The 25,385-nt window shown below is 43.1% G+C and overlaps 1 protein-coding gene across 5 annotated transcripts in view; it reads left to right on the plus strand.

Moving 5' to 3' along the window:
• The window catches only part of RTN4 (reticulon 4), a 45,783-nt gene that overhangs the window by 18,994 nt on the left and 1,404 nt on the right, over positions 1-25,385 (plus strand). For 2 of the 5 annotated variants that reach the window (XM_068153314.1, XM_068153316.1), the window contains 5 exons: positions 13,685-13,892; positions 17,483-17,621; positions 23,266-23,335; positions 24,015-24,061; positions 25,246-25,304. In XM_068153314.1, coding sequence (XP_068009415.1) covers positions 13,685-13,892; positions 17,483-17,621; positions 23,266-23,335; positions 24,015-24,061; positions 25,246-25,304 — 523 coding nt within the window. Of the gene's footprint in view, positions 1-6,236; positions 6,396-10,145; positions 10,246-12,082; positions 12,112-13,288; positions 13,345-13,684; positions 13,893-17,482; positions 17,622-23,265; positions 23,336-24,014; positions 24,062-25,245; positions 25,305-25,385 lie in introns of those variants that run through there. The other 3 variants (XM_068153317.1, XM_068153318.1, XM_068153319.1) reach the window with 3 other exon arrangements.

Below are 25,385 nucleotides of genomic sequence, written 5' to 3' on the forward strand. Positions count from 1 at the left end.
CAGAAATAAGTTGCTACTCCCTGCAAGCTCTTCTGTGGTTGTCTGCAGGCTGGGCATTGGTGGCCTCCCAGAGGAGCTCTTAATATGTGATAGTAAGCCAAGGATGGTGTTTCAGTCTGCTGTGTTAATACGATTTGAAGAGGAATTTCTTTCTTCTCATGCACAGTTCAGACATCAGACTTTGAGAGGGAATTTCCTTGCTACTGTATGTGTCTGAAATCTGGAAAAGAACTTGTGCATCTCTACTTCACTGCTGACTTGCACCTTGTTAGATGAAGTTTAAAATAAATAGTGCATGTGGGGAAGCTTAGTGTTCAGATTACTCAGTGACCATTAACAAGTTGAGTATCCTGGAAACATTAACATTGGTTTATACACGGTACAGGTATTCACTTCCAGTTTTTAGGTGGAGCTTATGCTTCAGTATAATTTTTCTTCAGGTAATGTGTAGTTAAAGTTGCTAACAGTTAGAAGGATAAGACCATTGTTATGTTGCATTCTGTTCTCTAAACCAAATGCCTCATTGACCTCTAACTCGTTGAAGCTAGAGGGGAGTACTTTACTTTTTGATACAGCCCTCCACTATTAATTTGCATTCCTGTTAAAATAACTGCTACTGCAGGAAGCACAATGACTCTGTTCTAAATAAACCCAAATATTAGGTTGAGAGTAACCATAGTCTATGATTCATAACATACTACATTCCTAATGTATGTCTTCTACATCAAATGTGTTTTGAAAGGGAGTAAATACCAGGTGCATGTTGAGGGGAATGTCAGGATGCTGGTGCAACTGAAAAAGGGTTTGGAAAAATAAGGTAGGAGATGTAAATTTTGCATGTAGCTTTGCATGATACTTCCCATTACTCCTGTCTCACCTTTTCTGTATGTACAGGTGGGCAGAAAGGAGGCAGCTTCCCTTTTCCCTTCCGACGAAGTATCGGTGATAACTGCAATGTTAAAGCACTGTTAATCTTCTGTGAAGACTTCTCTCTTGCTCCGACTTCTAGCACATAGTACTGTCTAGAGAACAGTGTCTTACATTTCATGTCAAGAGGTTAATTGTTTGATGATCAGAGTATGGAAAAACTCCCAGTGTTACGACGGGTACACTAGCTTTTTTGGTTAGTTCTTGTTAACAGGAAGCCTTTGCAGAGGTGTCCTTAGTCACTGCATGTTTTTAGCAGAGTGGGGGTGGCAAATCACTGCCTTGGGAAGAAAGATTTACTTCTGGGTCTAACAAGGACTCATCTGCTGCTTCCCTGTCTATGGGAAACTGCTGAAGAAGCTGCACATAAAACTTTTTCATAGCAGGAGAGGAGAGAGTTGAACCATGCCTTTATTCTCTGATTTGGTGGCATAGTGCTATGACAGCATTCATTTGTCCAGCACTGGTGTTAGTTGAGGGGTGGGAGCTGGGTTCTGAGCTACATACATGGGAAACTGAGGAACTGTCTCCAGTCTTTCTGTCATGGTCTTGCTCTCTCTGTACAGCAATTCAAAAAGTAAAATTGCACAGTTTAGAAAATACTTTTGTTTTACTCTGGAGAAAAACCCCTCACTCAAGAATATGGTACACTTTCTGGCTGTGTCATTTTTTTCAATGTACTGTTACTTTTTGCTCACTTCTGTAGTCTGTAATACAGCAGAATGGTATTTCTGAGACCTGCCCGAAAAGTGGCTTGACAAGCCCTGAACACAATCAGTTGTCTGCTTCTACTACCACACTACATAAGCAAAACTTCAAAGTATCACCAAAGAACTAACATGTACATTTGTTTTCCACATTCTGAGGGGGGGGATAATATATTACAATGCCAAGAAGTGGGTTTGTACATGTTTTGCCTTCTGATTTACCTTTGGGTGTGTGTTTGTCTAGAGATTGGCTTTTCTTTTTCAGAAAGATAGGAAAAATAGATTTTATTGTGCCTTGAGACTTCTGGTAATCATACAGTGTGACTGTATGTCTGGTGCTTGTTAAAACATTAATGTGGACTGCCCTGCTGGCAAGCTTACACTGACGTTCTTGAATGCTTACTTAACAGTGCTATATCCTGAACGCTAACCTAAATGCCAACATGCCTGTGTGTACCTGAGCGAAACTTCCAGCACTCCCGTGCACTGCAAGAAACTAACAGCAACTCTGAAGGGGTTGCAGATGTTTTTTAAACTCTACTACTCCAATAAAGGAAATGTAAACCTTTGAACAGCCTTCTGGTTAGAACAGGGCTTGCTTAACTCTGCCTGGCGAACCCTTGGTTAACCTGTTTTATTTTGTAATGGTATCAGAACTTGGGGCCCTCGTGTTTCATAGCTGCCCAGCTTTAAAAGCCAAACCATCCCGACCAAAGCAAATTCAGAACTGTAGTTAGCTATAAAGAGCCCTGCCTTGTAAGGCACTCTTATTCATAATTTCAACAGCAAATACTACCCCCCCTGCAGCCTCATCAGTTCCTGCTGTCTTCCATACCGTGCTGTGTTTGTGTGGGGGGTGTGGTTTTGGTTTTTTAACCTCCTCCTTTCTCCTGCCATTTCTCCTAGCAGGTAATCCTGCTGCTTTCTTTTCATGCCCACCACCCTTCAAACTATGCACTTCTGCTCTCCATAAAAACACTGTATATTAAGATGCAACATCAGAGTGGATGTTTTCTGATCGTGCAGATGCTGCTGACCTGTGCCATAGCCTGGGCAGCTTCAGCTTGTTCTGGTGGGATGTGTACCTATCATGACAATGCAGCAGAGACGAGGGAGTCAGGGTCATGGTGTGCTTGTAGAAGAGGGCTTTGATGCCATCTAGTGTTTGTATATGAAGGGTAACTCCTGTCCACTTGTCTGTCTTTCAGAGGATTGCATCCTAGGTGTCAAGGAACTTGGAATTGTTGATACCAGTTTAATATTCTTAAGAGCTGAAAACTAAATGTACATGCTATGTATCTTAGCCCTTCTGCTCTACAGACTTGTTTGCTAATAATGCCATATTTATGTTTGGATAGGGAACATTAAGTCTCCCAGACAGGCTAGAAAACCAGGCTTTCCATAAACCTGGTTTTGATCAGTGGGATGTGAAGGATTTTTTTCTCTTTAAACTGAACTACAAAATTAAAAGTATATTGTAGAAACACCTCCCCCCACCCCAAAATCCAAACTCGTGACCATACAGAAAGTTGTATACCAAAATATAACCACATTATTGATTTAAATCGCTCAGTGTAGTCACATTGAGCATTACAACAATATGTGAAAACAGCACTGAGATCTTTACTCTGATGGCACAGTTTGACAAGGGGCCTGTGGTTTGAACATCAGGCTCTGTAGACATTCATTTCAGAGTCTCATGAGTTTACAGAGTTCTTGTTTTCATATATGCTGTGGATTAGGGAAATGCAGCACATTTCTCAGTTTCTGGAAGGTGCAAATTCAAAGGTGAAGTCCAAGTGAAGTCTGGTTGTATTATTTATGCATTCTTTTATCTGTCAAGTAAATAACTTAAAAGGGTGGAGAATTTGCAGAGAAGGAGGAATGAGGGGACAACCCCCCCAAATAATTCTATGTGAAATTTTTCTGCAATACCTAGACCTGTTGTGTTTCACTGGAGTTCTTGTGTTGCCCCTGTTGAGAGATAAGTAAGGGCTTGTTTATATAGCTAAGGCCATTAACAGAGCAGGACTTTGGGGAAGTTACTCCTAGAGGGGCAGAATTAAGGAGGAAAGCGAGTGTCTATGGTGAAGTTACCAGCTATCCCAGGAGCATCAAATGAGGCTTTAAGCAAGTGCAGAATTAAGTAGTCACCCAAAATACTGTTATCAGTCCATCTGTTAGATGGACTGTCTGTGTAGTGAGTAAGTATTCACCCAGCAAGCATGCAGCCCCTTTGAATGGAGGTGTGTTGAGCAGAAAAACGTGTAGAATCATTCGTGCTTGGATTAGTTGTCTGGATGATTTACAAATACCAGCCTTTAAGTCACTTACTAGTTGGATAATTTTTGTTTAAGTATTGATGTAGAAAAATGTGCAGTTTGCCTAATAAAACAATGAAGCTTACACAGCAGTTTGCTGAAAATGCCAGTACTTGCTGTCTATCTTAGAATGGAGTTATGGGAGCGTATTGTGCCTCAAATAAGAGATGTGAACACAGAGGGCTACAGACATCATTTTGGGTATCATTTGCCTGGAGTGGTAAGGGTGAGCATTGAGTGTGCAAGGTGTAAAGAGGAAGATCTGTAGGGTGAGTTAGGGAGCCATTTGGGATGGAAGGATTGAAACTGGTAATGTAGGCACTCTGTCCACTCTGGCTGATACTGATTTGCAGTGGCTGCAACAAAATGCCTGTTTGGGACAATGTACTGTTTCAAGTATGTCATGTAAAGAATATGCAAAAGCAAAGAGGCTTTAGCTGTGCACCTTTAGAACTTCAATAGTTAGGGAAAAGAATTCTGAAAGCATCAGGTTTCTAGTTAATTCAGAGACTGTGTGGTCATCCAAACGTGGTGGGAGAGCCATAGGTTTTGGTGGTTTCCAGTTGATCTTGAAAACTTCAGCTTAAAGGCAAGTTTTGTATTTCATTTGTATAGTGAAACTTCTCAAGTTTTCTTGTGCTAGTCTGTTTGATTATATACTTCCCACATCCCTTCTGTAATGTGTTTCTTTATTTGCCTGTTGTTAAATTTTTATCCTTAAGAATACAGATCATAGTATAAGTCAGTGTTGGAAAGGACCACAAGGATCATCTAGTTCCACCCCCCCTGCTATGGGCAGGGACACCCCACACTAGATCAGGCTGGCCAGGAGCCTCCTCCAGCCTGGTCTTAAACACCTCCAGGGATGGGGCCTCAACCACCTCCCTGGACAACCCATTCCAGGGCTTCACCACTCTCATGGTGATAACTGCTCTTGCTGTCAAAGTAGGCCTTAAATTTTTGTAGCAATTACAGCAATGAACAGGGTTTCCAGGTAGCTGTAGTAATCTTTCTGCATTTAAGAGTGTTCTAATGAAAAGTGAAAACAACTTCAGGACTGAATCAGGATCTTTGTCCCAGCCAGTCTGCAGTATGCTTGGGGAAATGTGAGTGCTCTTTTCTAGTGCTTCAGAAAATGACATGGAATTTTTAAGAAGCTTTGGAGCAGAGCTGAGTAGTTCTTAGCATTTTATTGCCAATCCCAGATCTTCAGACTCTACATGAGAAGAGTAGTCCAATTTTATTTTTTTTTTTCAGCAGGGGTGGAAAAGGGAATGAGGACATTGTGCTCACAGCTCTTCTCTGCATTTTGAGTTTCTAGTTGATGCTTGTCTCATCCCTGTGCAATACTTTATTCTATGAACATACAGAAAATAACAACCTTTCAGAGGATATTTGTCAGGGCTGCAACTGACAACACAGGATGCTGATATGAAGTAATCCCTGGAGGTGTTCAAGAGGGGACTGGACGTGGCACTTGGTGCCATGGTTTTGTCATGAGGTCTGTGGTGACAGGTTGGACTTGATCTTTGAGGTCTCTTCCAACCTTGGTGAGTCTGTGATTCTGTAAAATGGGAAGTGTTTGGTTATAGAAATTGGGTAGAGAGCTAGGAAAGTCTTTCTCAAGTCTCCATTAAGGTGGTTAAATATGACTGAGCAGTTCATAAGGGCTAAAGATAACAGCAAAAAGATATTTTTGGTGTGCTTTGTGAGCTGCCTGCTTTTGTTACAGACACAGTAAGGGGTCCTATACTGTTTTCCTTCAAGATGCTTTTTAAAGGGAGGAGTGTGTTAGCCAGATGTCCCTGTTAATTTTCTAGGAAGTCAGGCATAAAATGAAGGGAAGATGTAGATCTAGGAAGCTTGCAAATGCATTTTAACCACTGTTAGAAAAGCAATCTGTTCAACACTTGTGACTAGTTGTAGCTTCTGTCCACTGGGAAAAGCTGCTTATGGTGGTTTGGCTGTTGCTGAGCCTGCGCTTGCATTTCCTAGTCGTGTTGGTGGCATTTCCAGTCCACTGGCAATTCCCAGTGTGCTGGTGCTGCTCTGCCAGGAGAAGCCAGCTCTCTTCATGCCAGAAATTTCTTTCTCAGCCTTGCATCTTTTCAGTCCTATTGGCATGCAGTAAGAAGCAAATGGCTGCACCAGTCACGGATTGCATTTTAGCCTTGGTGGCGGAGTCTTAGCAGCCTGGTTACAGCTTGCACTGCGTCAGTTGTGCTCCACACCCCACGCTGTCAGCTGACCAGCCTCCTGCAGCACCAGTGCAGCAGCAGCAGACTGCAGACGCTGCTGGGGAAGCCCATGTTTCTTATCCTGGGCTGTAGATTTCTTCTCTTACAGCTCTCCTCTGGGTATGCATAACTGATAATCACAGCTGGAGGGTAGATCATTTGTGGAGAGATGGACAGTCAGCCGAGCAGTTGGAAGGATAAGGGTATTTGTTCTTTCACCTTTTTCTCTTTTCTGTATTTAAAGCTAAAGATGCTGTGGGTTGTTATTAGTAAATAGCATGTGTTTGATTGTGCTGTGTTTCTGAAGGTGTAAGATCTGTTTGTACTGTGTGCAAAATTGTAAAAGCTGTAGGCTAAAACAGGTAAATGAGAGCAATGCAGAAGAATAAATTATTTATGTAGGTGAAATAGCTTGTGTGACACGGCAGATCTTTTCAGTCCTGCTGAATGAATTTTGTTTTACTTGTTTTGGTATGCACTGCACAAATACCAGCATAGTCTGGTTGGTGTTCCTTTGAAATGCCTAGATTTTTAATAATTCAGCAATACTACAAATTAACTTGAAAGGTTGCAGGGTCTGCAGTTCAGGTAGTTGGATAATTGTGAGGCGACATGGCGTGCCGACTACAGCAGGGTGGTGTTTGTGTTTTGGTTTGGGGTTTTGTCTGTTTGCGTAGCATGTTTGGAACCCACCCTTAACCATGTCTACTCTGGGGTTTTTCATAATTCTGTTGGATTTAGGTAAAACTCTGATTTTTTTTTTTTTCATAATTTGCAGCCTTTATATCACTTGGTTTAGGTAAAGAAGTAGTTAATGTTAAATTAGTGTGGTTCTGACCTTTGTTCCTGTAACCACCAATGGGAGATCACCAGTGTAAATCTCTGAGGATCATTATATTAGTGCTCAGTGTGTAAGAGTTTAAGCCTTATTTGAATGTGTAATCTTCAAACTTTATCAACAAGACAAGCTTTAAAAAATTTTTAATCATCTCTGGATACTTAAATACCTTCTTAAAGGGCCCTGTCATGTTTGGTACTAGTGAGGTCTGCCTTTAATAACGATTGTTCAAAATCTGTGGGGTTTTTCCACTTTGAAATTGCCAGCTGTCTAGAATCCATAGAATGCTCTATCAGGCTCTAAATATGTAGCCTGCAAAACAAGTTTCAAAAAAGTTCTAATCCTTCATTAAAAGGCTGTAAGGTATTAAAAATATTTTGCAGTGTTTATTAATAAGATCTTTTTTGATTGCACTTATGTCAGGCTTAAAATTCACGGTGTGTTGGGGAGTGGGGGAAGGGAAAGGAAAAGATTAGAAGGTTTTTGGTAGAATCGAAATACCTTTGGATATCCAGGCCCTATTTTCAGGTTTTCTTTTACAACCTGACAAGCAGGGTTAGTGTCGATTTTGCCCCTCACTACACTGGAAAGCAGACATTTATGAGCCTTAAATTTTGAGGCCTTGAATCTGTGCACTTTGCAAAATGCAGAGTTGACTAGTGTGTAACAGAACTGTCACCACACGAACAAAGCAAATGTGAACCCCTCCTGAACCCTGCCCTATGCTACTGGACAGGTATAAATGTGTATTTTTGCTGGTACAACTGCTTCAAGCAGCCTTTTGAATTCCTCTTCCTCCTCTGCTTTGTTTTTACATAGTGGCATCCCCTCAGGTGGAAGTTGGTTTAGTGCCTGTTCCTCCCTCCACGGAAATTCCTACTGCCTTTAGGTTTAATTATAACTTGTAGAGATAAGGTCTAAAAGAATTGGAAGCAGAAGCAAGAAGGTGGTTTTCTGAAGGAGCAAAAGAATCTGGTACCTATCCTTTTGCACCTGTTCTTGGAGCTTGGTTTAGTGTGATTTCTGGTAGCATTTGTTTATAGTGAGATGAAGATGCCATGTTTTATCTGTTCTCCTTCATTGGGTCAGGCTTCAGTGGCATGGAAAATGATGGGTAAAGTTCAGGGATCACACTATTCATCTTGCCCCAAAATAAATATAGAAGCAAATATTGCAACATAGTTCTTCCCATGCTAAAAAATAACCTTAAAAAAAAACCCCAAATCTAAAACCAGAGAGAGAAGAGCTCAAGGTATGGTTTATAATTAAACCTCCTAGCTAAAGCAGTGTTTTATAAGTAATACAATCCTAAAGTTAGTCTTGGTATACGTGCTGCTTGTGCTGCAGTTGGAGTTGAGGAACCAGCAGAGTGAAACTGGTGCAGTCTGGGGTATTGATCATCTAGATCAGCAGGATGAAATAAGTTTACCCTCAGGATGGCGTGACTTTTATTTTTAGCACTTTTAAAAAGACAGGCCCCTGTGGAGTAATTGGTACTAAAAAGCAGCATCTACTTAAATTATGTCAGTAAATTGTCAGGTTTTAATGGCCGAATAATGCTAATGGCAGATTGAGCACCACAGCTGCACTCCTAGGCTATCCCAAGATTAATTTGTGTTTTTAACAATTATTAATGTGCTGAAAATCTATTTGAATGCTGGCTCAGAAGAGTCAAATGATGGAAAAGGTTGCAGCCCTTCAGCTCTTAAAGTTGTTTGTTTGTTTGTTTTAAATCATGAGTTGTCAGGGCTTCAGAATGGTTTTCCCAGTGCATACGTGCACAGGTATATGATTAAGTAGAAATGAAAACAAATTTCTGCTTTGGCTCTTTAATAATTGTTAGATAATGTTTGCCTTTGGGGGTTGTGTGTGTGTGTGAACACAATATGATAGTGCAGGACTTGGTTTTCATTCTAGCTTGTCCTTGTGAAATCTTTATTGTTTTTTATTGCTGAGGCCTGTGGGGCAGATGTGCCAAGTCTGCAATGTGTATGATGCAAACTTGTTTTCTGACCTTTGGGATACAGTTAGACAAGCCTGTCAGTCTCACTGGACATGCCACTCCTCCTGTCCGTCCCCAGGACAGGGAAAGGGCTGTTGGCTGAAGTCAGCTCCACATGCAGTCACGCTATACCAGCCAGTTTCCCCAGTCTGGGATTTTGTTCTTATTGCAACGAGGCAGTTAGGGACCAAACTGGCTTCTAACACATCTGGTCAGGGTAAAAGCAGGCTTGAATTTTGTGATTGTGATGTCAGCCACATTTTTAAGTGGTCATTTTGGCAAACCCCAGTCTACTAGTGGTGGTTGTGCCTGGCAGATTTCGACAGCTTGATGGGATGGCGGCTTCTGCTTGGGGTGGTCTGTCTCGAACTCAGGCTGCCCCACACCAGACGTGACCAAGTTTTGAAAGTGAAACTGCAGGGTCAGATCTAGATACTGTGTAAAGATCAGTGGAAACCCCGAGATCGCTGTTGTGTAAATATGGAGGCTGTTTAGCAACTGGAAAATGGCCTCTCTAAACAGAATTTAACAGCCATTTGTCTGTTTGTGGTTGCATACTGGGTTTTGCTGGTTGAGAGCTGATTTTTTTCATAGCAGCCTGTATGGTGCTATGGTGACAGTTGTCACTGTGCACTTCAGCTATATTTGAAAGCTACATGTTCTGAACACTTCTGTTACATTTGTGTTGGTACAATGCTGGCTGTTCTTAAGCTGATGCAGAAAGGCTCTTACTTGTGCTTTGACACTATTTTTACCATTATTTGTAGCATATAAAAGCTTTTCTGCTTACCTTTCAGATTACAGAGAGGTTCTAGTGTGATGGCTGTTGTTCATACAGCGTTTGTAAATCGTACACTGTTAGCATTTCTTTTTTTTTCACCCTTCCTTCTCCTTTTACACAAGCAGCCTTTCTTTGGCGCTGAAACCCGTGTTTTGTTCTGTCCCTGCACGCTGGATAGAACGCGGTTGTTCATTGTGCGGGCGAAGTTCTCGCTCCGCAGCTGTGTTCCAGGGACTTAGCGCAGGGGCAGCCATTGGCGGGGCCGGCGCGGCCTCCCGGGGCCGGCTGGCTGCTGGCGGGGCGGCAGGAGGCGGCAGTTGCGTCTGTCTGCCGCGACCTCCGAGCGCCCCGGCAGGAAGTGAACGGGCTGGGGGCAGTCAGCTGTGCGAGCTCTGGTGCAGGCAGGCACGCTCAAGATGGATGCCAAAATGGGTTAGTTCCTTTTTCTTGGTTTTCTTTGATAGACTTGAACTAAACTCGCTCGAGGCTTTTCATTTTTCTGCCTGTAAAAAGAGAGGGTTACCTGCTTCAGGCTTTTTTAGGAGAAAAATAACAAGTGCTGTATATTAACCCCTTCTTAAAATATATATATATAATTTTTTTTGGGTCAGCAGTATGAATTACTCAGTTTTAAGCTAAAGGTCCCTGAAAGAAAGAAAAGACTTTGGAAAATACAGTGCTAAACCTCTTGCAGCACTTGCTTTAAAAGCAAATTGTAATTGGATGAGTTCTGCATGTAAGGCACGGATGCTAGCAGTACTATTTTTAGATGTGCCAAGTGACAGTTCGTGCTTACCAAATGTAGGCAGCTGTTCTTGCTTTAGAATAGGCCTGGAATACTGGAGTTAAATGTGTGATACTATAGTTTGTATTCTATAAAATGAAACTTAAGATGGTTTCCACAAGGAAAGGTAGTGCCTGGCAGGGCTGTTCTTGGGAGTGGGTTGGGACATTTATTCCTGTTTAAAATGTGCTGTGAATATCGTGTGTGTAAGTTAAAGACAGAAAGCTTCATCTAGTGGTGCTTCTAATACTTTCTTCTGTTTTATAAACACAAATACCTGTTTCTGATCAAGTGGAGAATATAAATCAATTTCCTCAGTTACTCTCTTAGACTGAAAACCACACATGCCTTACAAAGCTGAATTTCCCTTAGAGGAGTTTACAGTGAAATCACATCTGTTTCATTAAGCTGAGGCTGATTTGGAGACTGAGGGAAAACGCTTTGTATACATTTTAACTCTGGTCTGGGAGCTAGATCCTAGCTTGGGGATGTTTCATACTGATCACTGAGAACAAAAGACTTGAAGATTGTGTGCTAGAAGCCATTTAAGGGTTTTGGTGTGCTTTACTTCTAGCAAATTTAACTTTTGTTTCTCGTGTTTTGAAAACTACTGTGCAGATGAATTGCTGTCTTTACATTCCTTATGACTGGGTTCAAGTGTAACGTGTCATTGCCTGTAAAAAGTGATCTGGTGTACAGAATTAATGCTGTCTGCAAGCAGAGAGGAGTAGGGCTCATACTTTGTGTCACACGATAGGAGAGCAGCAAACTTGAAAGTGTGTAGCATTTAAAATCAATGACTGTACTTGAAGAAAATGCCCCAAAAGAAACCAGGCTTTTGCCAAAGATTTCTTGGATGATTTAGGAGTACAAAATCCACCAACTTCCCCCCCCAAGACTGGCTTTGAAAATCTCACCCAGGCCATAAGGATACTTGCAGATCAATTTAGGTTTACAGTTTACAACAATTTCATTGGTAAAGTTCTTTTTACATGCCAAACTTGCCTAACCAAAGTGCACGGAGATGCTAACAGACACCTGCGTGATTAGAAAGAAAGCCAAAGAAACCAAGGAAAATTAACTTTAGGGATTAGAGTCCATACAAAAGGAATTCTCCAAGGACTTAATTTTTGGTTGATTTTTACAAACACTAAAGGAAAGTTGTTGTGCTTAGACCTTCCTCTGGCAGGGAAAATAAAGTGCAGCTTTGTAACATGAAGAGACTCTGCAGAATAACAGGTCAGCAGGGTGCATGGGTAGGGTTGGCTGCAACTTGATGAGGACTTTAGATGGGTGCAGTTCTGAGAGCAGGAGTGTCACCTCCTTCAGTTGGCTGCTCTATCTCTCACCCCATATGTTTGTGGAGTCACATGGTGAACCACCACCAGAATCTGATCTGGCTGGCTGCTGAGTTTTTATTATTTTGGTGCAGCAGTTGTCAGGAGCATCCAGAAACCCAGGCTGGTTCTGTGGCTGTGCAGAGGAAAGGAGTGAAAGTTAATGGTGGTGGAAGGGTGAGATTGTTTCTTTCTGCAACGGTTTTGGCTTGTGATAAATTGGAAGGTGTTCATGCAACAGTAACCTGTCTGTCTGTAGAAATTCAGGACATTTCTACAGAAAATGTGAATTAAATATTTGGATAAAATATTTTGCATTATGAAAATGGTGGCTTTAAATTTATGACCAGGGCTCTTACCTTTGCTGTGTCTGATACCCAATAGATTTTCTCTAAGGAAATGATTAGGAGAGGACTTGAGCTTCTGAAGCTGCACCATAGCCCCAGTGATGTTTTCCTGTTGTACCTACAAAGTGCTTATGCAGACTTTGCCCTGCAGAGGATACTAAGTTGATGTTGGTGCATTCCCAGATTTTCAGTCTGTAATAGTAGTCAGCTTTTATTTTTATTATTTTCTTTTACAGTCATTCCAAGTAAGAGCCAGTTCTGAATTGTGATACACTCTCAGGCATTGTTTTACTATTTTTGGTGATGTTTAGAATGAGATAGGATGGCTAAACTTGTGGTGTAATAGTAGTAATTTCTCTCTCATTTATCTTGAGTTCTGTATCTGATCTGTTGCTATTAACAGGCATTTTGGATGCAGAAGAGGATTTTGGGTTTGAGACTATCTAGTCAGCCATGGAAGTAGAAATCATGAAGAGCAAATCATATTGTGTGTCTCAGTATGAATTGTAACTGGGCAGGAGCACCTGTTGTATGTTGTGTACTCAGCAGTGGAGAATGATGTTGGCCAGATTTTATTAGTTCAGCAAGGTGATCAACCAAATGCATCAGCACCTCAAAATAAACAAATCTGCAGTGGGTGTATTAAGCCATTACCTGTGACTTGTGGAGAGGCAGTGTTCACTCTTAAACAGTGGTGCTAAAAATGGTATTCTCTCATGAAGGTCACTTAAGGAAACAACAAACTTGTTTTATAAATGCTATATTTTGCATGGAAACACAGCAGATTTAGCCTGGATTGGAATGTCAGTGAGATTATTTCCTCTTTGATGGCTTATTCTGTCACCTAAGGTAACATTATAAACTCTCATGGGAATGACTTCAGACTAAAGGAAACAAAATGAACTGTTAATGAGTCTTGAGCAGTGCCTTTGTGCCTTTGCTTTTGCCAGACTTGCAAGGAAATATTTATACAGTATAGAGTAGTGTCTTGCCATCTGTCCTAACAGGAAGTTGAAATCTGTCTCTTCAGTGAGTGACCTCCACAAATTGCATGGAAAAAAAGGTATGTAATGAAGCAGAAACTGCTGTGGTTCTGGTGCAGAACATAGCACAGGAGATGAAGAGATTAATTCTGACATTGCTTAAGGGCAAAATTGTTCTTAAATTGTAGCAGTTACATTTGAGGTAATCCTAGTAACAATAATCCAAATAATCTGAAGTCAAATGCAGACTGGGTGCTAAAATAACCTGTTTCCAGTTGTCATTTCAGCTCTGGTTTGACAGTGAGGTTGCAGGTTCCGTTCTTGGTGACTTTCAGCAGTCAATTGAATCACATTGTACTGTTTTTGTGTGGATGCCAAATGTGCCTTGTTCTAATTACTTATATTTTCTTAAAATTCTAGTTGTTGACCTCCTTTACTGGCGAGACATTAAGAAGACAGGAGTGGTGTTTGGTGCCAGCTTGTTCCTGCTGCTTTCATTAACAGTGTTCAGCATCGTGAGTGTGGTAGCTTACATTGCCTTGGCCCTGCTTTCTGTGACCATCAGCTTTAGGATATACAAGGGAGTCATCCAAGCAATCCAGAAGTCTGATGAAGGCCACCCATTCAGGTGAGATTTTTCTTTCAGTTAAGACAAAGTGTGTTAATGGTGCTGCCATTAAGAGTAGAACATGACATAGGCCGTGAAATGTTACATAATGTTGTAAGCAGTCCCAGCCCATGACTACTGCTTGTTCAGGTTTTCTCAGCAGGCATACCCAATGGTAAGGAATGTGAGCTGAGCACTTGGTACAGGGGATTTCCCATGGAATGCTAAAGTTTCTCACATTAACAGACATTAAATACTTCAATCTCATGGAGTAATGTGTGCATTTTTGAGTTACAGAGTTGTTTTGTTTGGAAAAGACCTCTAAGATTGAGTCCAACCATTGACCTAACACCACCATGGCCATTAAACTATGTCCTAAAGTTCTATGTCTACACATTTATTTACTTTTTTAACACCTCCAGGGACAGTGACTTGTCCACCTCCCTGGGCAGCCTGCTCCATGTCTGATCACTCTTGCAGGAAAGAAATTTTTCCTAATAGCCAATCTAAACTCCCCCTGATGCAATTTGAGGCTGTTTCTTTGTGTTCTATCACTTGATATTAGGGAGGAAAGACCAGCCCCCTTTCAGGTAGCTATAGACCAATGAGATTGCCCCTCAGCTTCCTCTTCTCTAGACTAATCCCAGTTCCCTCAGCTGCACTTCACAAGACTTGTTCTCCAGGTCCTTCACCAGCTTCATTGGCCTACTCTGGGTATGCTCCAGCACCCCAATGTCCTTCATGTAGAGAGGAGCCCAAAACTAAACACAGTATTCACACAGAATCGTAGAATGATAGGGGTTGGAGGACCCTCACGGAGATCTAGTTCAACACCAAATTTAAGGTGCAGCCTCACAAGTGCTGAGCACAGGGGCACAATCACTTCCATACTCCTCCTGGCTGCACTATTCCTGATGCAGGCCAGGAGGTTGTCTGTCTTGGCCACCTGAGCACACTGTTGGCTCACGTTCAGATGACTGTCAACAAGAACCCCAGGTCCCTTTCTGCTGGGTGGCTCTCTAGCCACTCTACTCTAAGCCTGGAGCCGTCATGGAGTAGTTGTAATCAAAGTGCAGGACCCAGCACTTGGTCTTAACTGGCCTTGGCCCATTGATCCAACCTGTATAGGTCCCCTTGCAGAGCCTTCCTGCCTTTGAGCAGATCAACACAACACAGTTTGTCATCTGCAAACTTGCTGAGTGCGCTCCATCCCCTCATCTAGATCATTGATAAAGATACTGAAGAGAACTGCCCCCAAGTTAAGGTCTTCAGAATGTGAACCAATGACAGGTGATGGACAAAATTGAAAGAACACTCAGGAGATGCAGAACTTCCACTGCAATATACTTAGCAAAAATCAATACATGTAGCAGAGTATACTTTGATCTTTTTGCAACTTCCGTTTTAATGGTACTCTTAAAATTGTTGGTTTCATATGTATCAGCATTGCTGTGTTCTCCACATGCAAGGCTGCCTCATCACCAGCAGAATCCATGTTCCTTGAAGCCTGCCCAGATCAGAAATCCACAAACATGGACTCTGCTGGATTCTAAAGCTTGAAGAGGTGTATCATAGGATTTACTTGAAGTGATGAGCTAAGTCCTTGGGCATACAATGTGTGTGCTTTCCTGCAGTGTCAGAACATGGTATCTGTGCTGTTCATCCCTTCCTGTGTCGAGGCCAGCAGAGCTCACTATTGCAAAGCTGTCTCTTAAGAGAAATAAGAACTTAGTCATGTGTTAGAGTGCGTGTTTCCTGTTAACCATCCCTGTCCAGCGCTGCTCTGACTTGCTTCTCATTAATGAGTGCAATGGTTCAATCTCAGCTTCCCGTGTAGCTTTCAGAAGCTCCTGCCTTCCCTCCTATCTACAGCTCTCAGGAATGGTTTTTCCACTTATTTTTGTTCTCTTCCTCTCATCCTGAATAAGGCAAAGCAAAACGTTCTCCTTGGTTTACCTCCATTCCTCCATGACTGCAGTGGCTCAGTTACCCAATGGAAGGCAACTGGTGCCTGTAACAGCTCTGGAACAAAACTCTGGAGGGGTGGGGGGAAAGGCAGTATGTGCTTTCAGGCTTACATCTAACATACACCTGTAGTTGGCAACAATACTCAGTATAGCAGTCTGAAAGATGTATCTTTTGCAAACTCTTTGCTTGGGTGGGGAGTGGGGGGTTGGTTTGTGTTGGGGGGGTTTTTTTCCACCATCATTGCCTGTTTGACCCTCCTTAGTTACCGCATTAGGTTAATTCCCAGCTGAAATCCTGTTAGAAGTTCTAACTACCCAGTAGTGCTCTTCAGTATCCAAACAGCATTTCCCAGTTTACTACTGAAGATTGTTCTTAGCAAGATTAAGCAAAACGTGTTCTACCTGTGCTCCTTCTGCAGCTTATTTCTAAAACCGCTGGTAGTCCTAAGAAACTTCCAGGCATTCTTACCCAGCATACCTGGCTGCTCACTATTCATTTGTAGAACTTCAAGGAGGTTATTTTTACTTGCATTTATTTTGCCAGTGAAGAGCACGTTCGTGAGATCAAATAATTTTTTGATTCAGATCCTGAGTATCTCGAGTTGAGAAGGTTAGGAAGGAACCCAAGTGTGGATAGTAGAATGTAGCCTTGAAATAGTCAACCTTTGTAGTTAACCGTTTAAAGTGTCTTAATTAGTTTTGGATTTGCTGCAAGGCTGTGTTCAGCTTTGTCTCAAATGCCCAACGTAGGAGCCTCTGCTCTGCATGTTTCACTTGTAAGAAAATCAAAGGCACTGCAAAGCAGAGTCCCTTCCACACAAATGTTTAGCAATTGTGGTAACTGTGAAAGGAGTGCTCTATTACAGATGTGCTCCATTGCTTCTCCTCCCTCCAACATGCAAATTAAACATACTATTCTCTATTTAAAGAGTCTAAATTGCCACTGCAAGTACAGGTAAAAGTCAACAGTGTAGTGCAGAGAGCACTTCACCAGACAGGAGCTTCTGTCTCGCTGTTAAAAGAGCTGCTGTCACTAACAGTAAGACTTTTGTTAGCAAATGATGAAAACTTAGCATTTTGCTGTGCCTTGGTGTGGTGGAGCTTAACGGTGACTTTGGAAGTATCTTCCAGAGGGATTAATGGATATTGCTTACGTAGGACTTTCTCTCTTTGTTTGACAAATGAAGGAATCTCAAGGTCCAGCCTTTCTGTCTCTCATTTTCAAATGCACACTGGCATTTTACTAGAGTACAGCATATACTGAGGTGTAAGAAGAGACTTTCTAGACCAAGCATCACGTGGGGTAGTGGTGCTGGGCACTCTTGGCCACTTGCCTGCTGTGTCTGTTCACACACACATTAACCAGTGCAGCCTTTTTGCCTAACCCAGGTAAGACTGTGTGCGACTTAGTAAATGCACCAGTGCTGCACAGCAGTGAGAGAAACATTTTCTTTCTAAGCTGTTGGGGGTGGGCTATGGTTCCTTTTACCTTCAAAGAGCAATTTTGATCAGTTCTGTCACCTTGTAGGTAAGTGTTTTTTCTCTGTATCATAAGAACAGCTTAGATTGTTATTCTTTATATAATATATGTTGATAAGTTTGGTACCACTGTTACAATGAAGTTTCATAAGCTCTTTCTTGCAGGGCTTACTTGGAGTCTAATGTAGCTGTGTCTGAAGAGCTTGTTCAGAAATACAGTAATGTTGTGCTTGGTCACGTTAATGGCACGGTCAGAGAGCTGAGACGTCTCTTCCTAGTTGATGACTTAGTGGATTCTCTGAAGGTAAGTTTGCTTCAGCTGTGGATAGATAGAGAAGCCTTGTGTAAATATATCCCTGCCTGGCCTAGGTTTGCAAAGTCCAGCAGTCCTTATAAACATGAATGGACAATGGCATATTTGGCTCTCTGCAAGCAAATAATGAGTTTTAGTTTGAAGGTAATTAGCCTTTCTGTTTCTTCAAGAAGCTTGGCCTCTGCTAGCCACGTTGAGTGGAACGTGCGGCGCTGTGTGCGGTAGCAGAGTGGATAACTTTATCTACGCTTTGCCAGCATAATACTGAGCTAACATTTATCTGTCCTTCCTGAAAACCTGTGTTTTGGGCTGGACTGCCAGAGGCTGGTTTGTTTTGTATGGTTCTGTCCATAAATGACAGTGGTTAGTGTACGGTTATATGCTTTAAACAGTGGGACTTCTAGAGTCCACTGTTTGCTGGAAGAGTGGAGACTGAGTCATGTCCTTGTTTTGCCAGGAGGGTGAACGTTTGTTTCAGTCCCTCTGAATTTGGGTGAAGAGCTGCTGCTTTTAGTGATATGAGTACTAAAGTGGGGCTTGTAAGTTACTCTGCCAAAGGCATGTAATACTGCCTAACTGGTCTATGTAGTATGTCCAGGTAGTATTTAGTAGCATTTATTGAAGGGGTCAGAGCAAAACTCACAGTGAAGAATAATGAGAAAAATAAACCAACCACAAAAACCCAAACCAAAGATGAAAGAAATGGCCAAACCCCTTCAGTTTTGTTCTGTGGGAATTACATTCTCTTCTTTCAAGCTAATGGTCTTTCTCTGGTTTCCAAAGACTTGTTTCCTTTACTCAGTACAGTATGTTGTCCATTTCTTTTTCACTTTGCTTAATCTTCTTGAAATAAAGGTGCATTTATCCTCCAGTAAATCCCTTGCTTAGTGCTTTGTGAAGTCCTCTGAGTTGTGAGGTTGGGGGCAGGGCTTTCAAGTGAAACCTGGACAAAAAGGAAAGCTGTAAAAGCTTTGTGTTTGTGTAATAGAAATCAAAGGTAGATCTTGAGAGTTTACCAAGACTTTCTAGATTCCAGATTTTTGTTGTGCTCCAGCTTAAACACAGAGTCACACCAGAAGCTGTGCAAATCTGCTGCTGTTAAATCCAGTCCCTCTGGAAACAGAAAGATCATAAGGCTGTTGGATTTTGACCTGGGGTTTGCTGCTCGTGTTAAGGGAAGGGAAAGAGGTGATGGAATATGGGCTTGGAGTTTTGTGCAATGTTCCTGCTCCCAAAGAGTTGTGCAGTAATTAATTTTGCCTTGGGGTGGCTGCACATTCTTATTTCCTGGACATGACTGATAGCTGTGTGCGATTATTGTATGGCCCGGCGGCTGAAATAAGGCCCCTGGTGTCTGCACCTTGTCAGTGGTTTTCACACAACAGTTGCATTTTGATGGTTAAAGCACCACTGCCTGTTGCCGTGGTCTGTAATGAGCTGTGCCTTTATGCTTAAGTGACTGAGTACTTAGGATTCATCTCTAACATCTCAAGGCCACAGCCTCGACCAAAAAGAATTGCATTTTGGTGACTTGAACTTGGCATCTGTTGATGATGTTTTGAAGGGCATGGAGTTAGGATGTTGAAAGAAAAGTAATTTTGAGTAAGTTGTGTTTGGGTAGGATTACACATCATCACAGAAAAACTTCTAGGTGCAAGGTCACTCGTATTTCTTCAATAATTAAGCCCTTTGTGATGTGTTCCATCATCTGAGTTGCAGGGGTTTCCACACCATTTGTTCTGAGCTCGCAGTCCCTCGCCATAAAGGAAAAGGAAGCGGCGAACAGCCAACTGCTGCTTCAGTTAGTGCTGTCTCAGAAGTTAGGCCTTTCAGAGGAATTGTGTTAGGAGTAGAATCCCACTCAGAATGCCTCCAAGGCACTCGAATCTTTTAAAGTACTGTGCTGCATAGGAAAGACATGTTTATTCAGCTGAGCTAATTCATTTTCCCTCTTCTCTTCTGACATTTGAAACGTTTTATGTAGGTTAATTAGTGTAATTTACAGTAGTTGAGAGCAACCCTTATGAAACCAGTGAATGTCAGGACAGTTCACAGGCACAAGTTACTGATTTTGAAGAGGTTTGCTTGAGGAGGACATTAAGATGCTGGGGTCTTATGTAATAGAATGGCTCTATTTTAAAAAAGGAGAAAATCTTGGCTTGTGTGGTTTAAACACTTGGGTATAGGAAACAGCAAGCCTGTATATAACTGAAGTTACAGAGCCTTAGAGCAGGAAGTGTCTGCAGGTCAGTTTGTCTGTGATAGCTCTGGCTGTAAAATCTGTCTTGTTTTGAAATTTTCATTAATGCTTCACTCATGAGAGTCTTAAAATGGACTCTAAATATTTATGTAGCACAAGGAGAGGTTCCTCACAGCTCTTGAGGAACCCTTGCCAGAGAATCCCAGTGGAAACTGCTTTTTGCTGCTACACAGTGCAGTGGGAACTGTTCAAACAATGGGGCAGAGTTTACTTGTCACTGATGTTTCGAGAAACTGGGCTCTTTGTATCTCAGCTAAATTAAAGATACTAATATGTGGACACTTCTGGATTTGCCATTAAATTGCAGTATGCTTTGGGTACTGGGGAGTCATTGGAGTGAGACAGGCAGTGACTTGATTCAGTCCCCCAGATGTGCCATTTCACCTCTTAGATGCTGGGATGTCTAGGCTGAGCATGGCCCCTGTGCTTTCCTTCTGTCCTGAGTATGTGGGAAGAGCAATATTGTCTTTGTAGGCCAGTCCTGGGTTGCCTTCTGCTTTTGTTTGTTTGCCCTGCTCTTAGAACTTGAAGTGTTTAGATGTGTTTGAGGTGAGCCTTTTTGCAGGTGTGAGGTTCTCCAAGTTTGAGTCATTTATATGGGTGGGGGAAGAGGAGGCTAATACAAAATGGGAACTGTAGGATTGAGATCAACTCCTCTTAGTCCTGGAAGTGTTGTTTTGGCTGTCAGAAGGGTGTGAAGAAAGGGGGAGAAGTGTTCTGAGGCTTTTGCTGAACTCCCATTTGCTTTGGTAGCCACAGCTTTCAAAATAGGTGTCCCTGACTGATGAGGCAGGGAGAGGGGAGCAGTCTCACTGGGACCAGCACTTCCCTCTCCCACCCAGTATAAGCAAGCAAGTGGATCAGAAGCAGCACGTGCAGCACAGCTCGTCAATAGACTCTGCTGCTGCTCTGGAGAAACTTCTGATGCATGAAAGCATTAAAGTCAAATGTTAACTCCTAGATTTTCACCTTCTTTGGGCCATAAATTCAGTGCTCATTAAATAGGATTGGGTAGTTCTGGTAATAGTGGGACTTTGGAACTGATATCACAGTATCACAGTATCACTTAGGTTGGAAAGGACCTCGAGGATCATCGAGTCCAACCTGACACCGCAGACCCCATGACTAGACCATGGCACCAAGTGCCACGTCCAATCTCCCCTTGAACGTCTCCAGGGTCGATGACTCAACCACCTCCCTGGGCAACCCGTTCCAATGCCGAATGATATGTTACATAAACTCACATTTTGTGACTTGGTCATAGTCTTCAGAAGTATCACTGAAAGTTCACCCACCCAAGGTGGTGCCTGGCTTCAGTGGCTGTGCCTCGTGCAGAGATCTTGGGTGGCTGTCAGGATGCTGTGCTGCATGTCCCTGAAGCCAGCATGTCTAGTTTACTGAATGTGCAGCCTGCAAGAGAGCCATCCTGAAGGATCTCAGACCAGGGGGCTTTTGCCTGTAGTAGAAGTTACTGACTTCCCTCTCTTGGCTGAGGAGTGGGGTGTTCTGCATGCTCAGATTTGCTCAGTGCTTGCTTCATTAAAATGCCTTCTGCAAAGAAGCTGGCAACCAGCTCTCAGCCTGGCATTGTGGAAAGCAGAACTGGGCCAAGGTTTGAGTAAGTCATGAGGCAGTTTAGGGACATTATTTTTGTTCTGCTTTATTTTTCTTGATAAACTGCTGAAATCCAGCAGTGGGGCTGCATTGCAACCCTGTCTGGGGGTTAGCTGTGTGCCTTAGGCCTGCCTGTGTTACATTTAGAAAGAACTGACAGATAGAGAGCTATGTTGTTTGTAATTTAACCATGCTTCAATTCTGAATGGCTTTGAGTGAAGGTCTTGAAGTAAACTTAAATCCCTTACGGGGTTCATGCAGTTGAGCTGCTATTGGTTGTCATGCCCTGATTGTTGGATGTTGATCTTGTTTGGTTTGGATATTTTGCATTTTATAAGCTAAAAATGGATGTTTGGATACATAACTTCTGAGTGACTTGGCTGCAGGCTGGATCCTTGCTCACACCCACAGGCCTTTGAGATGCCTTTTTTTCCTCTTTCCAGTGCTTTGTAGCCACCTTCTCCTTGTGTGTATCTCCTGCTTATTGGGAAGAGCTTCTGGGGAGCTTCATCTTTGGTTGTTAACAATGCCTAGATGGGTAGAAATAAGAGCTTCTTTCTGTGATGTCCACAGCAGCGTCCCTCCGCTCTGCTTTGGCATTTTGCAGTGTCTTGCACAGCAAATGACTAGACATGCTTACTGATTACAGGGTTGAGGGTCTTCCCTGTGTGCTCTGCACAATGCAAAGCATAATGCAGTGCTTAGCAAGAAACAAGCCCTGGTAAATCCACATCTGACATCCAGATCCTGGCTGTTGCTCAGTTCCTTATGCAACACTAGAAGAAATGGGAGGAATCCTGCACAGAAATAGAGCTGGCAGCATTCAACCCTGCTCCCAGCCTAGCATAGGTCAGAGGTGTGCTTGGGACACTCTTCACCTGACACAGAGCTGAGGGACTTGAACTTCTGGAGATCTTTGTGCAGAACAAATGAAGCACAGTGGAGCCTGGACAAATGCAGTCAGCAGGGTGGTGCTGGGTGAGGAACAGGGGCTGGGTATGAGTTAGGGGCTGGGTATGAGGCCAGCAATTTTGGCAGTGTGAGGGTTTGGGTGTCTGCTAACAGATGTGGCATCTTTGCTTCTGAATTAGTCTCTGACATAGAGCCAGCTTACCTTTTCTGGAACTGTTGACTTTCTTTCCTTAACTTTGTAGTATTCAAAAGTCAATTAAGCCAACCTTGCCAGGTTACCTTCCTGGCAGGTTTTTCCACTGACGTGGCAGAACCCCCTGCCTCGTCTATGCACCAGTGCACTGAGATTTTTGCAGAGCTAGCATGTGATTGTGATAGTTTGTGCTGTAGCCCCAGAGTGGATGTGGTTGTGTTGGCTGCTGGGCAGTGACCTGCTTTCTTTCTGGCTCTGCCACCAAGTGCTGAATACTGTGTTAGGCCAGTTCTTAACCTCTCACTTGCCTGTCTTGTTCAATCCCTGTAAAGATAGGGTAGGAACTGCACTTGCCTGTTCTTACAGTCCTCCCAACTCCATGTTTTAAGTATAAAGGCAGAGAGCCTTGAGCAGCCAAGTGGTGAGAGCTTTTGGTCACTGCTGACCTGGGCTGAATTCAGCCCCGTGACCTAGACGCAGGAGGCCACATGTGTTATGAATTCTTCAGCCATCTTGTCACTCATCTATAGTTCCACAAGATTTACAGGGCTGAGTGGAGTTTGGGCTGTTTCAGGTTCATACATTTATAAAGTCCTCCAGCTAGTTAGTATGTTGTGGTAGGACAGACTGAGCTAATGTACTCTTTTCCCTTTCAGTTTGCAGTGTTGATGTGGGTGTTCACTTATGTTGGTGCCTTGTTTAATGGTCTGACATTACTGATCCTGGGTAAGTGTTTTACATTGTGTTCAATGCCTGCTGCACAAAGTAACCCTGGAAAAGAGCTGAAGGCTGCTTGATGCTGTGAGGCTATTCCTGTGTCTTTGAGTGTTCTTGTGAGTGTAGCAAGATGTTCCAATCATGTGCCTTTTTTCTAGGACATGGATAGCCCTGCAGAACAGGCTACTTTGACTTGTCTTGATCAATTCCTTGAGTTTGCTGGTTTTTCCAGACACTGTATCACTCTAAAGCATGTTCTGTTGTGCTTGTCCCTGTCAAGGCTAGCCCCACCCAAGTGTGACTTCAGGGGAGGCACCGGGTTCTGTCCCCGTCCCACTGCAGACAGTTCTGGGTTTTGTATCCCAGGGCAGGCTGCCTTCAGGTGTTGGAAAGCAGCTGATGTTGGCAGAGGCCTGAGGTCTCCTTTGGAAGAGTGTGCATAACTCACAGTGAAGGAAGTGTGGTGTGACCAGACTCACTGTACTGTGAATGAGCCCTGGAGGACAGCCCAGCTTCTCCTTTGTAGAGATTACTTAAATTACTGGCCAGCAGGGTGGGGTTTTTAATGTGGCTTTAGTTTTTTCTCTTGTACCTGTTTGAAAAGCAGTGTGCAGGGAAGGCAGTCTTTGTTTTACCTACCCACCCTCCCTTTGTCAATATTGACACCTTTCGATCTCTGCCTTTGCAGCTTTGATTTCGCTCTTCAGCGTTCCTGTTATTTATGAGAGACATCAGGTGAGTGTTGAAGAGGTCTCACTAAAGGCTTTATAAAACAGCTCTGTGAAGCAAAATCACAAGTGAATAAAAGTGAAATGAATTTCAGTCTTTGAAAATCTGTAAAGCTTTTAAAAGATGGAGCAAGAAGTCACTGCCAGGCCCAGGAAAACACGGTTCACTGTGAAGCCCAGACTGTGTGTGTGTTCCCCTCGTTCTGGGTGGCAGTCTAAGAAAGCTTCCCCAGCAAACAGTTATGAATAAGGCCTGGTTTAGCTTGGAGGCCTTCTCTGTTGATCCAGTTTGGTCAGGACTAGAGCAGCAGTGGGCACTGTGTGCTAATGCTGATCTAAGTCCTTTCAAAACAGTTTCTGAAAAACCTCTTTAGAGCTGATGCTCAAGATGCATGTCCTGAAGCCCTGGTGAAAACAAGAGAGAGGAGAGCCATGATTGGCACCGTCTGGTGCCTCTCCTGTAGAGAGGCTGATTATGAAAAGACAGGATATGAAGGAGCCAAAACAAAATGGGAATGGTTAAATTATTGCCAAGCTTGAGCAGGGGCTGTCTTCAGCAGGTCATAGCGCAGGGGGGAGTAGCCAACTCTGGCTTAGCAGATCCCTCTTCTCCTTCAAAACAATGCTGCTCATGCAGGCCAGCTTGGGAAGGAAGAAAGGCCTGGAGCAGGTGGCAGGGCCTCCTGGACTCCTCTGTGAGCTCCTAGGAGAGAACAGTACTCTGCAGTGAAAGGAAATCAAGGCCTGAGGAAAAATGATGGACCATTTGTATGGCTTAACCCAGGCTCCTCAATCCTCTTGGCAAGCTGAAGGCTGCTCTCTGAAGGTGTAAGCTGTTTAACAGGCCCAGCCCACCTAAGCAGCTTTCCTTCTCCATGGTGCCCAGAGAACTGCCCCTCACCAAGGACCCTGGATGTGCACACACATGTTGGGGTGGCCTAGAGACATACTGGTGATTGGTTTGTAACATGCAGAAGCCAGGGATGGATCTATTTGGGTACTTAGCCACTACTCCCTGTGGTTGAGCGTGTTCCTGGAGGCATGCAGTAGCACCTGCTGTGGCTGAAGCTGTGGGAACTCCGGTTCCACCAAAACTGGGAAATAAACTTGGGGAGGGACCTTCCTTCTGTGCATCACAGTAGTAGCTGTTTCTATGAGCTGACCTGTAACATCTGTCATTTTCCATTCCAGGCCCAAATTGACCATTATTTGGGACTCGTGAACAAGAATGTCAAAGATGCAATGGCTAAGTGAGTTGTGCTTTTAGTTATTTCACTTCATAAGGAATGCTTACAGTTTGTGCTGTGTGTGGTGCTGTAAATTACAAATGC

This window comes from Melanerpes formicivorus, unplaced genomic scaffold (genome assembly GCF_026170545.1).
Source record: "Melanerpes formicivorus ecotype bairdi unplaced genomic scaffold, bMelFor1.0.p_v2 SCAF_25, whole genome shotgun sequence".
NCBI classification, from domain to species: Eukaryota; Metazoa; Chordata; class Aves; order Piciformes; family Picidae; genus Melanerpes; species Melanerpes formicivorus.